Source organism: Berghia stephanieae, chromosome 2 (genome assembly GCF_034508935.2).
Source record: "Berghia stephanieae isolate SIO BIC M18660-M18661 chromosome 2, UCSD_Bste_1.3, whole genome shotgun sequence".
Taxonomy (NCBI): domain Eukaryota; kingdom Metazoa; phylum Mollusca; class Gastropoda; order Nudibranchia; family Aeolidiidae; genus Berghia; species Berghia stephanieae.
The window spans coordinates 74,838,016-74,850,762 of NC_088361.1; the positions used below are offsets into that span (position 1 = coordinate 74,838,016).

At 38.5% G+C, this 12,747-nt stretch overlaps 1 protein-coding gene across 1 annotated transcript in view; it reads right to left on the reverse strand.

Annotated features, from left to right (window-relative positions):
• Positions 1–1,401: 1,401 nt before the first annotated feature.
• The window catches only part of LOC144965530 (ATP-dependent translocase ABCB1-like), an 85,629-nt gene continuing 74,283 nt past the window's right edge, over positions 1,402–12,747 (reverse strand). Inside the window, exons 26-28 of the mRNA XM_078900943.1 lie at positions 11,457–11,663; positions 8,464–8,610; positions 1,402–1,744 (exon numbers count right to left, since the gene is read on the reverse strand). Of these exons, the coding sequence (XP_078757069.1) occupies positions 1,544–1,744; positions 8,464–8,610; positions 11,457–11,663 (555 nt within the window). The 3' untranslated portion in view covers positions 1,402–1,543. The remainder of the gene's footprint in view (positions 1,745–8,463; positions 8,611–11,456; positions 11,664–12,747) is intronic.

Consider the following 12,747-nt stretch of genomic DNA (forward strand, 5'->3'; position numbering starts at 1 on the left):
CAATCCAATCATTCATTTGAGATGTAAAAATAATGAATTTTCTCGGAGAAGAACAATGGGTATGTTGGCATTTATGCCATCGTATGATGGATTTTTTCCTCGATTATAGTTTGCGGCTATGTGGTCTCGCTTTCGGATCGGAAGGTCCTGGGTTCGAGCCTCGCTCGGCACATATTTGAGTCCTTGGAAAAGGCTCTTTACTCATATTCTCTCACCGTACTCATGTGTAAAATGAATAACTGGACGTAAACAACGTTGTCTCTGTTAGAAAGACTGTAATATCGCCTAAATGGCGTCATGTCACGTCCCATGTGTTACGCACGTGATGCTGTTTGTGACGGACCCTTTGTAAACCGCTTTGAGCACACTTAGTGGATATTGCTCTATATAAAAGATCATGTTCTTTCTGTTTTGGTTTAAAGCTGCAACTAGATGTTGATTAATAGAGATAATCATTTTAATTCCCTCAATTATCTCTGTTTATACTACTACTACTACTACTACTACTACTACTACTACTACTACTACTACTACTACTACTACTACTACTACTACTACTACTACTAATAATAATAATAATAATAATAATAATAATAATAATAATAATAATAATGATGATGATTGAAATTGAAATCTTTCGGACGTCAGCTAAGGCCAACATAACCTTAGAATATTTGTTTTTGTAATAAATGGTTTTATGCGCTTGCAACGCATTTAGGTCATATCGGCGCCAGTAAGAAAAAAGAAAATGGAATAATAAAAAGTTCTAGAATTACAGTAAAAGCACCCGAGAATAAGTAAGACAAAATGGGAATTAGTTCAAATAGAGAACAGGTGTAGATTCCAAGAGCACACTATTAGTGTACCCAGTACGTCCCTTCTCCATCGCCATTTTGTGTCTCTCGTCCCATATCACCTTTCCGCCAGATGACTTCCGCTTTCTTTTTCTGGTGATCTAAATATATTAACGATACGGTCGGAAAATGTTTCTCATTGCGGCCGAATAATCACTTCGTCACAACAATGTTAAAACAAGCCTATTATTGCGTCCGGTTATCAAACCTACAAATATGTTCAAGTCGGGCTGAAACATTCTAATTACCGCAGTGGTATGAGTAATATTATGTCAAGTTTGAACCCAATGATTAAATATCATTAAAATCATAATTTATTGGGAGACGAACTAAGTCCTTTGATCTTTCAAATTATTTTAAATCATATCCAAAAAAAAGCTGATGTATCCATTGATTCATCAATAAAAAAAACGTGCTTAGAATGCCAGTTGTCAAAAGCAAAACAAAACAAAGCAAAACAAAACAAAACACAAAAATACACATCCACACCCACATACCCCCCCCCCCCTCCCCCACCACACAACCTTCAGTAAAATGAAAATTAAACTCAAGTTATGTGTCTTTATTCAAATGGATTTAAACCAATGAGTGCTAAGGTTGTTAACCGATGAACTGCATTTTTCTCGTAATATAACTCTAAATCAAAACAATACAAAATGTAAAGGATTCAACAGCTAATATTATGTTGTCTATTTCGCTTCTTTCTGAACACGTTGAAGGCGGTAGTAAATTCCTTTAATTGCCATCAGCTCCGCATGAGTACCTAGTTCCACTACTTTACCAAGATGAATCACAACGATTTTGTCTGCATCCTGGATAGTAGATAGCCGATGCGCAATTGTAATGCATGTACGACCTGCTCTTGCCTTGTCGAGAGCTTCTTGCACGATCTGTCAATAAAAAAACGTTTATTTAACTCAAGGGACTATTTTTATGGAATGATTAAGCAATAAATGAGGCAGAACTTTTATACAAATTAATTATGTTGTGAATCAAAGCTTTGCAATTTCGAATTGGATATATTATATGGACTAAAAAGTAGGACTTCTGAAGTTGCAGCGCAACGTTAACACACTCCCACAGTCGCATATACTTACACACAAATACACTCAGACTCACAATCCAAACAAATTTAAAATATCAAAATCAAATGTTGTAATGGTTTAATTCTTTTCTGTGTGGCATTATACGCACTTTGAGTTTCATGCTATAAGTGTATATATTTATTAAGTGCTTCCTCTCCACCTGTTACACGCAGTAATAAAACCCAATCTTTCTTATATTGTGAGTTTAAACGTAAAGGTAAAAAATAGATATAATTCGATGCTGACACGAAATCCTTGTATTGGAGTCAAATTACTACGTTTATACAACACCTTATCCCGATCACATAATTTCAAAAATACGAATGATATCAACACACGTGCTTACGTGGAAATATCACAATTCGTATTTCATAGAAGAAAATACTATATCCATATTCATAAATACCATGTTGTAATCAGATTTTAAAAAACAGTTCAAAGTTGTCGAATACTGAGCTCAGGCATCTATTTTTTTTCAAACAAATGTTGATAAAATACATTTATTTCAATTTTGCAGTGGGACATCGCTACCTGCCTAGTTCTTGGCAAGAGTAAAAAAGATCTGTATTCAAGGTTATTTCGTAGTTTATATATATATATATATATATATATATATATATATATATATATATATATATATAAATATATAATAAACACAAAATATTGCTTTCGTGTAGCAAGTCTTCCGATTTGGGTTCAAATAAGTTGCACAGTCTACCACATTCGTTGAGAAAGATATCAGCTTTCTGTTGCCGTCTCTTAGATCTTTAACTAGCTCTGACATCAAGATCTAAAAATCATTCTCAAACTTTTGCGTCATGATCTTTTAATATCCGAACAACATTACCATGCCAAAACGGAATTGTGAAGAACAGACATGGCTGCTTGGACATTTGGAAGCTGGGTACGGTGTAATCAGGGGGTGGCTTATATTTTAAACATATTTCAAATGTCAGTCAGTCGCTTACACCACAAGCATTGTTGAATGGTTCAGTGAAAAGTTCCAAGGCAAGGATGGCTATGCGAAAATCATTGTCCTCACTGTGAAGATATTCTTCACATGGAAGAAAAAAGCCCATTCAAATGAACCAATGCCAATGCTCAGGAAATAGGGCGGTGCAATAGATTTATACTATGCAGCGTTAATTTCTAGAGGTAAGCTTGCGTGCAAGACGTCCGGCTGTTTGGTTGTGATGACCCAAAAGCACCGCATGAATTATGAACAATGGGGTCACAACCACAAACAATGGACTCAAGAATAAATGGTCACGGACGACTGAACGTTCAATAATACATCCAATAATTCTTGCAACTACAAGCCATTCTGTTAATCCTGACAATAACATTTGACATCTTGGCAACTTTTAATGGTGCTCACACTATTATGTTATGACGATCGACCCAATCAGCAAATTCACCGCATTCGTGCAAATCGCAAACCCACCCGAAAGCATCGTCACAACACACCGTTCAACTAGATACTCTGCTAATTCGGATTCTATCACACATCGGGTGCATGTTGGAGAGGTGGAAAGTCCCCACTCATGAAGCGATTTTGCCGTGAGGCAGGTTCCCGACCGAAGTCGGTTCGCAACCTCCAGTGTCTCCTCTTGCTGGTGAAGCCTGGCAACTTCTCAACTAGTTTCGAGGAGTGTATGCCCTCGCCCCCTCGAGGGATTGAATACGTCCAAACCGACTTCCATCTCGTATATGCATCTCTGTTTGTAGTCAGGGAAGCTGCGTACATGGGTTGCCAGGACTTATTTCGGCTCGGAACGGGGGCGCCTTCCACAACGCGTTTGAGAGGGGTATCCCCATTCCCACTCTCTTTGATCTTATTAAGACAGTTTACCGTAATCATCTCCATCCGGACCTTGGGGGGGGGGGTGGATCGCTGTCATTATCGGGCCCCATTCTCTAGGCGTTGTTGCCAGCGTTTCTGACACTATGTGCATTGACTAGCGAAGTTTAACATCTACCTTCTCAACGTTCTTGCTTCTATCCCACACTGGAGAGCAATACTCCGCGGTGGAATAGCATAGTGCCAAGACAGACGTCCTCAGGAACGCTTGGTTAGCGCGCTAAGTTGATCCCGCCAGCTTTTCAGAAGACTGTTCCCTTTCTCTATCTTCCGGGCAACTCCTTCGAGATGCACCCGATAGAGAAGGCTGCGGTGCAGCGTCACCCCTAAATATTTTGAATGCGGCTCATATGGGAGTAGCTGGTCCCCGACGAGGACGTTCAGTTTACGGGTGTGCCAGCCACTGCATAGGTGGAATGCAGGGGCCACGGTTTTCAAAGTGTTCATCTTCAGGTACCACTTGTCGAGGTAGCATTTGAGTCGGGTGACGTCCTCTCTGAGTACGTTCTCGAGACGGGTCCAGTCATCCGCGTATCCCAGCCTCAGGGAGGAAGTGTTCGGCATGTCGCTCATGTAAACATTAAACATCTTTGGCGCTAGAACCGAACCCTGAGAAACCCCATTCTTCAATTTCCTAACTCTACTCGTAGCGTCTCCCAGCGCGACGTGGAATTGTCTTTCCCCCAAGATGGGAGAGAACAACTTCAAGGGTATTTGCACCTTATGTGCCGATAGGTCTACAATAGGTCTATAAATACTGCACCAGTTTGCTGTTTTCTCTCGAACCCCAACCCTGCTTCAATATGTTCTGTAAGGACAATGACATGTTCCGTGGTGCACCTCCCTTCCCTGAAGCCCGCCTGCTCAGGTGGCAGGGCAGCGTCTAGAACCGGCCCCCATCGGTTTAATAAAACTTGCTCCAACAATTTGTATAGACAGCTCAGTAGAGATATGGGTCTGTAACTGTCGGTCTCCTTTGCCGGGTTCCCGGGCTTCAGGATGGCAACTATTTTTATGTTCTTTCACACTTGTGGTAGCTTTCCTTTTGCAAGGACGTCAGACATTGCCTATGTGAGCCAGGCCCATGCACTGGGGTCCAGATGCGTCATCATATCGAGATTTAGGCCTTCTATTCCTATTACTTTGCCGTTCTTTACTTCCAATGGCTGCACCCATCTCTCTGGGACTGAAGGGGGATGTCCAGTCAGACTCCTCTGCGTGTAGCGAGTCCAAAATCGTACGGTACGCCTTGTGGACACCGCGCTTAAAAGCATGATTAGGACCCGTTTGCTACGGCTCTTTATATTCCTGGCAATTGTATTTGCCACACATTCTGGTGCAACCTTCGCGGACTTCTGGTCCGGATCGAATTTCTTTATCAGTCGCTAAGCGTGGCGGTTAGAGTGTGTAAAGTCGAGACTTTCCATGGTCTCCTGCCACCGTTGCTTCCTTCCTTGTGCCAGAAACTGAAGTAGTCTATCGGCTACGTCCTGGGACTGGGTCTTCTGGTACTTTTATACAGCTCTTCTGACTCTTCCGTCCAGAAGGGGGTATAAAATTTCCGTTTACCTCGTGGAATAGAGCGGTGAGCGCTCTTAACCAATAGCCTGTTAAATCTGGTTATATTCTCGGAGTTGGGAGAGATAGCAGTACAAACCTGCTCGATATAGGAACTGAATTCCTCTCAGTTAGCATTCCTGAAGTTTCATCTGCAGAGTGGAAGAGGCTGCACCCTCGGTATTGTCACCCCCGCTGTGACAAGAACCGGCCTATGCTGGCTATGCGGGAAGTCGCCGAGAACTGTCCGCTTCACCTGTAGCGGTTCATCGTTCGCTCCCTTCGTGACGAGGGTGAGTTCAAGAGTATAATCCTTCTTTGGTGGTTACCCTTGAAGGTACCTTTGGCTGTAGGATCGTACACTAGTGTAGATCGTTACATTCCATCCATGAGTGGAGCTCTCTCCCTGCATCGTTGCATTCTTGGCAGCCCCATTTGTTATGGTGGCTATTAAAGTCTCCCAGAAAGATGGAAGGATGGCTAACCACCGGTACCAGTGGCGTAGTCCAAGTCGCTCTAGGTGTTATGCAAACACAGTCCACCTACCTCTACGAAATTCTATTCACCCCGTTGCTGTCCGTTGCGCTCTCAATGACCCTTACCTTCGATGGTTCTTTAGCGTAAAAGCTAACACCTCCTTTGAACCTCGAAGTGTCCTCTAGTTGGACCATGGTATAGCCTGAGATCTGGAATCGAGATGATTGCGCGCCTGAGTGATGGGTCTCCTGTAGTAGGAGGATATCAACGCTATGGGCGACCAGTAACTTCGGCCAAAGCTAATTTCTCGATATTGAGGGATAATATATGCGTTAGGTCACTAACCCTGGTATCGCATTTTCCGGTTGAAGATGTGTTGGGACATTCGCTTATTTCTCGACCGTCCAACACGAACGCGGTAGTATTTGGCTAGAAGGCCGGCCGCTTCGCCATTGAATATCCTTTTTGGTGTACATCACAATAGATTATTCGGGCACCGAGTTAGATCTCCATTTGTCACACAATCGGCGTGCCGCTCAAGTGGCTCGCTTAGGCTCGATTCCAGGTACGGTCTGGTGACGGTCGACCAGGATTTGCCCCCGATATGCGTCAAGCCCTCTGACTGCGTCAAGGTTGGAAATCCACGAGGGGGGACATCTTGGCCATCCGCAATTCCTACCTCATAGAACCTACACCACCCAGTGTTTCTTGAGGGAAAAGAATGTTGAACCATTCGTATGGCCAGTCATGTCACCAGAAACGAATCTCGTGGAACAAACGCAGTCTCAAATATACACTCTTTAAAACTGCCCAATTCCAAGAAGAGACAACTGTGATCTTTTTACTTTTGTAACCGAAGTTGAAACAAGATAAGTGCCGAAATTGTCTACTGTCTGACAATGTCGACAAGGCGTCGAGTAAGGTCCTTCGTTGACATAAAACGGGCCACAGAAAATATTGATTACTAAATCCATTTCTGCTATGTTGCGATTTTCAGTTTTTAAAAGCTGTTACTGTACAGCCGTGGCGTCTTTGCCCGTCATATATCTGTGATTTTAGAATCCTCCACTATTACTCTTTTAGCTGATATAACACTTGTTGAACTATTGTATAGTTAAAGAGGGTGACAGAAAATAAAAATGTCACGGTACTTTATAATATATATATATATATATATATATATATATGTATATATATATATACATACATACATACATACATACATACATACATACATACATACATACATACATACATACAGATGTATAAAGTAGTAGTAATCAAAATAACGTTCCATTTTTGTTTACTGTCACCCTCTTTACAAACAATATAAATCCGCTGGTGTTATATATCAAGTGAAAGATTAGTTGAGGATTATTAAAATTACAGATTTATTGGCGGTTAAGACGCCATTGTTGTACAATAATGGAAGCCGTTTGAAAACTGAAAATCGGAACACGGCAGAAACCTCTAATGGTGTGTTATGACGACCTATCCAGGACGCAAACTCATTATCGCAATCGTGTACCGTCGCAAACACGCCTGGAAGCTTCGTCACAACGCACCATTCAACTAGATTCTCTGCGGTCTCTGGCTCTTGACCACAATGGGTACATGTTGGACAGGTGGTAATCCTCCACTTATGAAGTGAACGTGTCGTTAAGCAGGTTCTCGACCGAAGCCGATTGGCTGCCACCCAATGTCTCCTCTTGCTGGTGGAAAAGCCTGGCAACTTCTAATATTCACGGACCTGGTTGGTCCTGGCCAATGACCTAAACTCCAATGATTTTTAGTTCCAACGGGGATGCATACCCCATCTCGTTCTTTCTCATTGTGGCTATAGACTTGGCAAGACTGCTTGTGACCAGGATTTAATATAATATTTAGCGGAATATCTTTTGTGAACGAGGGTATGAGTTACTTCCGCCAATCTTATAGTTGTGGAATTTAATTGTGTTATGATTAATTAATGTCATTTAAAACTAGTATTACGTGATTAATAATTGATATAGTTTTTTGACTGTACCAATTATGAAAATTTTATTCACTCTCTTTACCATTTTGGTATATATTATTTTTTTTATGTATGTATGTATGCCTTTCAGATGAATCAGTTACATTTTGCAAAGTTATTCTCGTTTGTGCGCATTAGTAAATACATTTTGCAAAGTTATTCTCGTTTGTGCGCATTAGTAAATATTATGTATTTATACTATGTATTATTCTCTTGCTCTCTTGTTTGCTTCTTATTTTTACCCCTCGGACTAACACCTCTAAGAATCAGATTAGAAACAAATAAACATGAACTGAGTAGCAAAGAATGAGAGAGGATGAAAATTGACTTACTCAGTCTGATTTTAATTAATTAAAAATTTGCTGTCATACAAATGTTTAATTATGTGTTAAAAATGTGGCTATTCTATTGAGTATTTTAAAGTACTTCTGCTTTAACGGGGATTCATTAGTTATCTTATGGATCTGATCTTTTCCCTATCTAACCTGCCGCATCTACCACTACCACTACCACTACTTCTTGCCTAATTTAAATTAAAACTTCATTACTATCTGTCGAGTCGCCAGGATCTTCACCCATATCTATAAGAGGATGAAAAAAATTGAGCTTTCTCACCTTTTCACTCTCTGTGTCAAGTGCTGAAGTTGCTTCGTCCAACAATAATATTTTGGGATTTCTGATCAAAGCCCGAGCTATCGCTATTCGTTGTTTTTGTCCACCGCTTAGTTGTGTGCCTCTGTCTCCAACATTCGTATCGTATCCCTGTAGAGAATGAACTGAATAGATTAAATTCCCTTCATCTGTTCCAAACTGAGATTTGAGCTCGAATTCTATCTCGAGAATATCAAAGTGACAAATTAGGGAGCAGGCACTGGTGTAAAAATAATGTTTTGAAAATGTATAAATGAAAAAGTACCAGACAAAGCAGAGAAAAAAATATCAGTTTGAAAGTTTGTTGATTCACACAGATATCATAAAACACGTACCGACGACACTACCACTCTCAAACACAACCAAATTCGTCACTGTAAAAAGTACGACAGGAAGAACAACCAAATGGATTTTGACCATTGTTTTGATTTACAGCCGCCATTTTGATTTTAGTGAAGTATTGAAAGGTAGTGCAAAGCAGTCCGAGGGTCTTTTTTACTATTAGGGTTAGCTCGAGATCGAAGGATTTTTTTCTATTAGAGTTAGTCATAAATCTTAGTAAAGGTGCTAGGGTGTTTGTTTTTCCATAAGTTAAGTAAAGGGGAGACATTTCGAAAGCTCCTACATCCCCAGTATTCTTTAAATTTGTATTTTCACCGTTGATCTTTTGTCAGGCGTTTATGTATTCAATATGTCATCATTTTTTCTATTAAGGTTAGCCCGAGATCGGAGGATTTTCTTTTTCTATTAGGGTTAGTCATAAGTCTTAGTAAAGGTGCTAGGATGTTTGTTTTTCTATAAGTTAAGTAAAGGGGAGACATTCCGAAAGCTCCTACATCCCCAGTATAATCTATTCACTTAATGTAAATGTTGCTGCTCGAAGCTCGAAGAAATAAATAATAATGTGAAATTGAATATCAGCTTCAATTTAATTACAAAAACAGATCAAATGAACGTTTCGGGTTTCCCCTTTATCAACAAAACAGGATGAATGAAAGACCACAGATGAATGAGATAATGTGGTAGTGGCGTAGTTAAGATGAATAAACAAATCATTGGTTGGCAGGAAATTAGTATGCTCCTATTTGTAAGGAAGCACAAATTAAAATAGAATGTTAGATATTTCTAAAAGGTGCGCAATTAATAAAGTGAAAAGACGGGAGGTGGGGAGGAACTGTGTAATGCAGTTTAGAAAGTGAAATATAAAAATGTGTCGACTGTTGTTGGAAGATAAATACAATGGAATTGCAAAATCCTTTCTAAAAAAAATATAGTCTAGCCTTGTGGAGAACATTGTGCCATTCGGGTCAATAAAAAAAATTATACGGCGCACAACTCTACTGAAAGATTTGAAAATTAGAAATGTATTTTTTACAGATAGATAAACAGATAATTTGATTAAAGTCAGTTTGAAAGTTTGTTGAGTCAAACCTATATCATGAAATATGTACTGACGACACTAACACTCAGAAAAACAACCAATTCCGACACTGTAAAAAGTTGTCTGTTTGGCGTTTTTATAATAATAGTCTAAAAAATCGAAATTTAAAACAAGAAAATAGGAGTTGCATTGAAGGTAAAATAAGCTTTTAGAAAGAGCTTATTAAATGTTATGAATAGTTAGGTGGCTCCGTAGCGCAGTGGATAAGCTGTCAGACTCTAACCTTGAAAGAACTGGGTTCAATCCCATTGTGGACATTAAAAAAAATGTTTACTTTAGTGAGAAAGACATCATTTTCGTTGTTATAGTTACTGAACATATATGTAAACCCTTAAATTAATCTATTATTTATTATTATTATTATTATTATTATTATTATTATTATTATTATTATTATTATTATTATTATTATTATTATTATTTATTATTATTATTATATATCTTTTTTAAAACAACAACGGTACCAGTGTTATCGACGTGCATTTATATGTAAACGTCGATTGTTATCATTTTATAATATTTTATCATTATCATCAGTGTATTCGTTTACCGCGTCTTTGTCATTTTATTGGGGTTTTTATTTCTTATTCTTCTTTTTTTTTTTGGTTTGTTTTTGTTGTTTTTCAAAAACTTCCTGTCACATCATTGTTTATGTCTATTTACTTTATCTACGCCATTCACACTACACATCTCTCATTCGTTCTTAGTGTCTTATTCGTCGTGTTTTGTTGATTAAGGGGAAATCAGAAACGTCCACAGCATGTCTTCGCCTATTAAATTGAGGCTTACAATTCAACACTTATCGTTATATTTTCCTTCGACTTCGCGCTTCAAGCAGCAACAATTTCATTAATCAACAAGCAGCGCCAACGGAGGTGATAAAAATGGTGCATTTTTGTACACCTCCAGTGGAGGTGCATAAAAACGGTGCCAAACGCCACCAAACACGATCACCAGAGTACTGTACTGTAAGGTAAGTTCTCGATATCAGGATCGTCTTTCAACTCTGCTCACGTCTGCTACTTCAGGTTTATTTTCGCAGTTAATTTTCTTACCACAACCTGTTTTCACACACGGACAACTATATGTTGCTGTGTCACGGGTCAGAGGCTATAGCGGCTTACACTTCAAGTTGGGCCACACAGAAAAATCAACAGAGGATGTACGAAGTTGCACAGACAACGTTGTTTACCAATCTGCCCTCATTAAATGATGGTGGTTATAATATCGAATGAAAATAGTTCCTTCCCCGCGAAATTGCCGGCTTTTTACAAGTACTCGACAGCAAATATACCATTAGATTAATTTTGATTGAAGTTAGATGACGAGGGCCTTGGAAATTACTTTGTTCTCGTCAGTATTCCCTGACCACAGGGGTGAATAATAACTGTTAAGTTTAAAGATCCCAATGCTGTGCTGTTACACTAAAAATGTGATTGCAACTACCTTTTGAATGACTGATTGTGCATGTAGAAGGTGATGGCAAACTGATTTAAATAAAACATTTTGTTCTTACGTGCGGCAAGGCGTCTATGAAGTTGTGAATATTTGACTCTCTCGCAGCTTTTATGATTTCTTCCATCTTCACCTCTCGTGTATTATCTCCATAGGCAATGTTCTCAGCTATGCTACAGTCGAACAGAATGGGCTCCTGAGACACTAGCCCTATCTGTGATCGAAGCCATCTGATGTTCAAATCTTTCACATTGTATTTGTCGAGAGTCTAGGAATATAAGAGTAATACTAACCAACATATTTCTTTGTACTCATTTTTTCTTATCAAATTACTATTCCTCTTACCATTGCGAGGACAAATGACAACGATGGTGATGTTGACGATGATGACGACGACGATGATGATGATGATGATGAATATGATGATGATGATGCTGCTGATGATGGTGATGACAATAATAATAATAATAATAATAATAATAATAATAATAATAATAATAATAAAAATAATAATAATAATAATAATAATAATAATAATAATAATAATAATAATAATAATGATAATAATAATAATAATAATAATAATAATAATAATAATAATAATAATAATAATAATAAATAACAATGATGATAATAATGACAATGATGATGCTACTGCTGCTGCTGGTGATGATGATGATGATGATGATGATGATGATGATGATGATGATGATGATGATGATGATGATGATGATGATGATCATGATCATGATGATGATGATGATGATGATGATAAAGATGATGGTGATGATGATGATGATGATGATGATGATGATGATGATGATGATGATGATGATGATGATGATGATGATGATGATGATGATGACAAAGGTGATGAAGCAGGTCATTAAGATAAAGCCAATATATTTTTTGTTTAAAATAAACGTTTTATAGTGTGGTGGCGATTATGGGGTAGGCGGTATAGAGACGATGATACTTTCCATTGTCAGTTTAATTGGCAAATATTTATGGTGACACTGTTTAAGTTCCACCCTTTTTTTGCATAGTTTCCGACAGTAAATGGATAGGAACACTATAAAGGTGATATTATTATAAACAGTGCTCATTGTTGAAAAGAGACACCGGTGTTGGCCTGAAAGTATATTTGTATCTTTTGGTAAGAGTTGTTATTGTACTGTAGCGTCTGCCGGTTGGTAAAAGTTTGTAACATGAAGACAGTGGATGCGTATCATCTTTAATTATTTTCAAGCATTTTTCATAACATTTTTATACAAGGTAGACACATACAGTTTCCCTGCTCTTCTGAGTGTCTTGTATTTTTGTTCTTTTTTTTTCACACCATAACACACGTA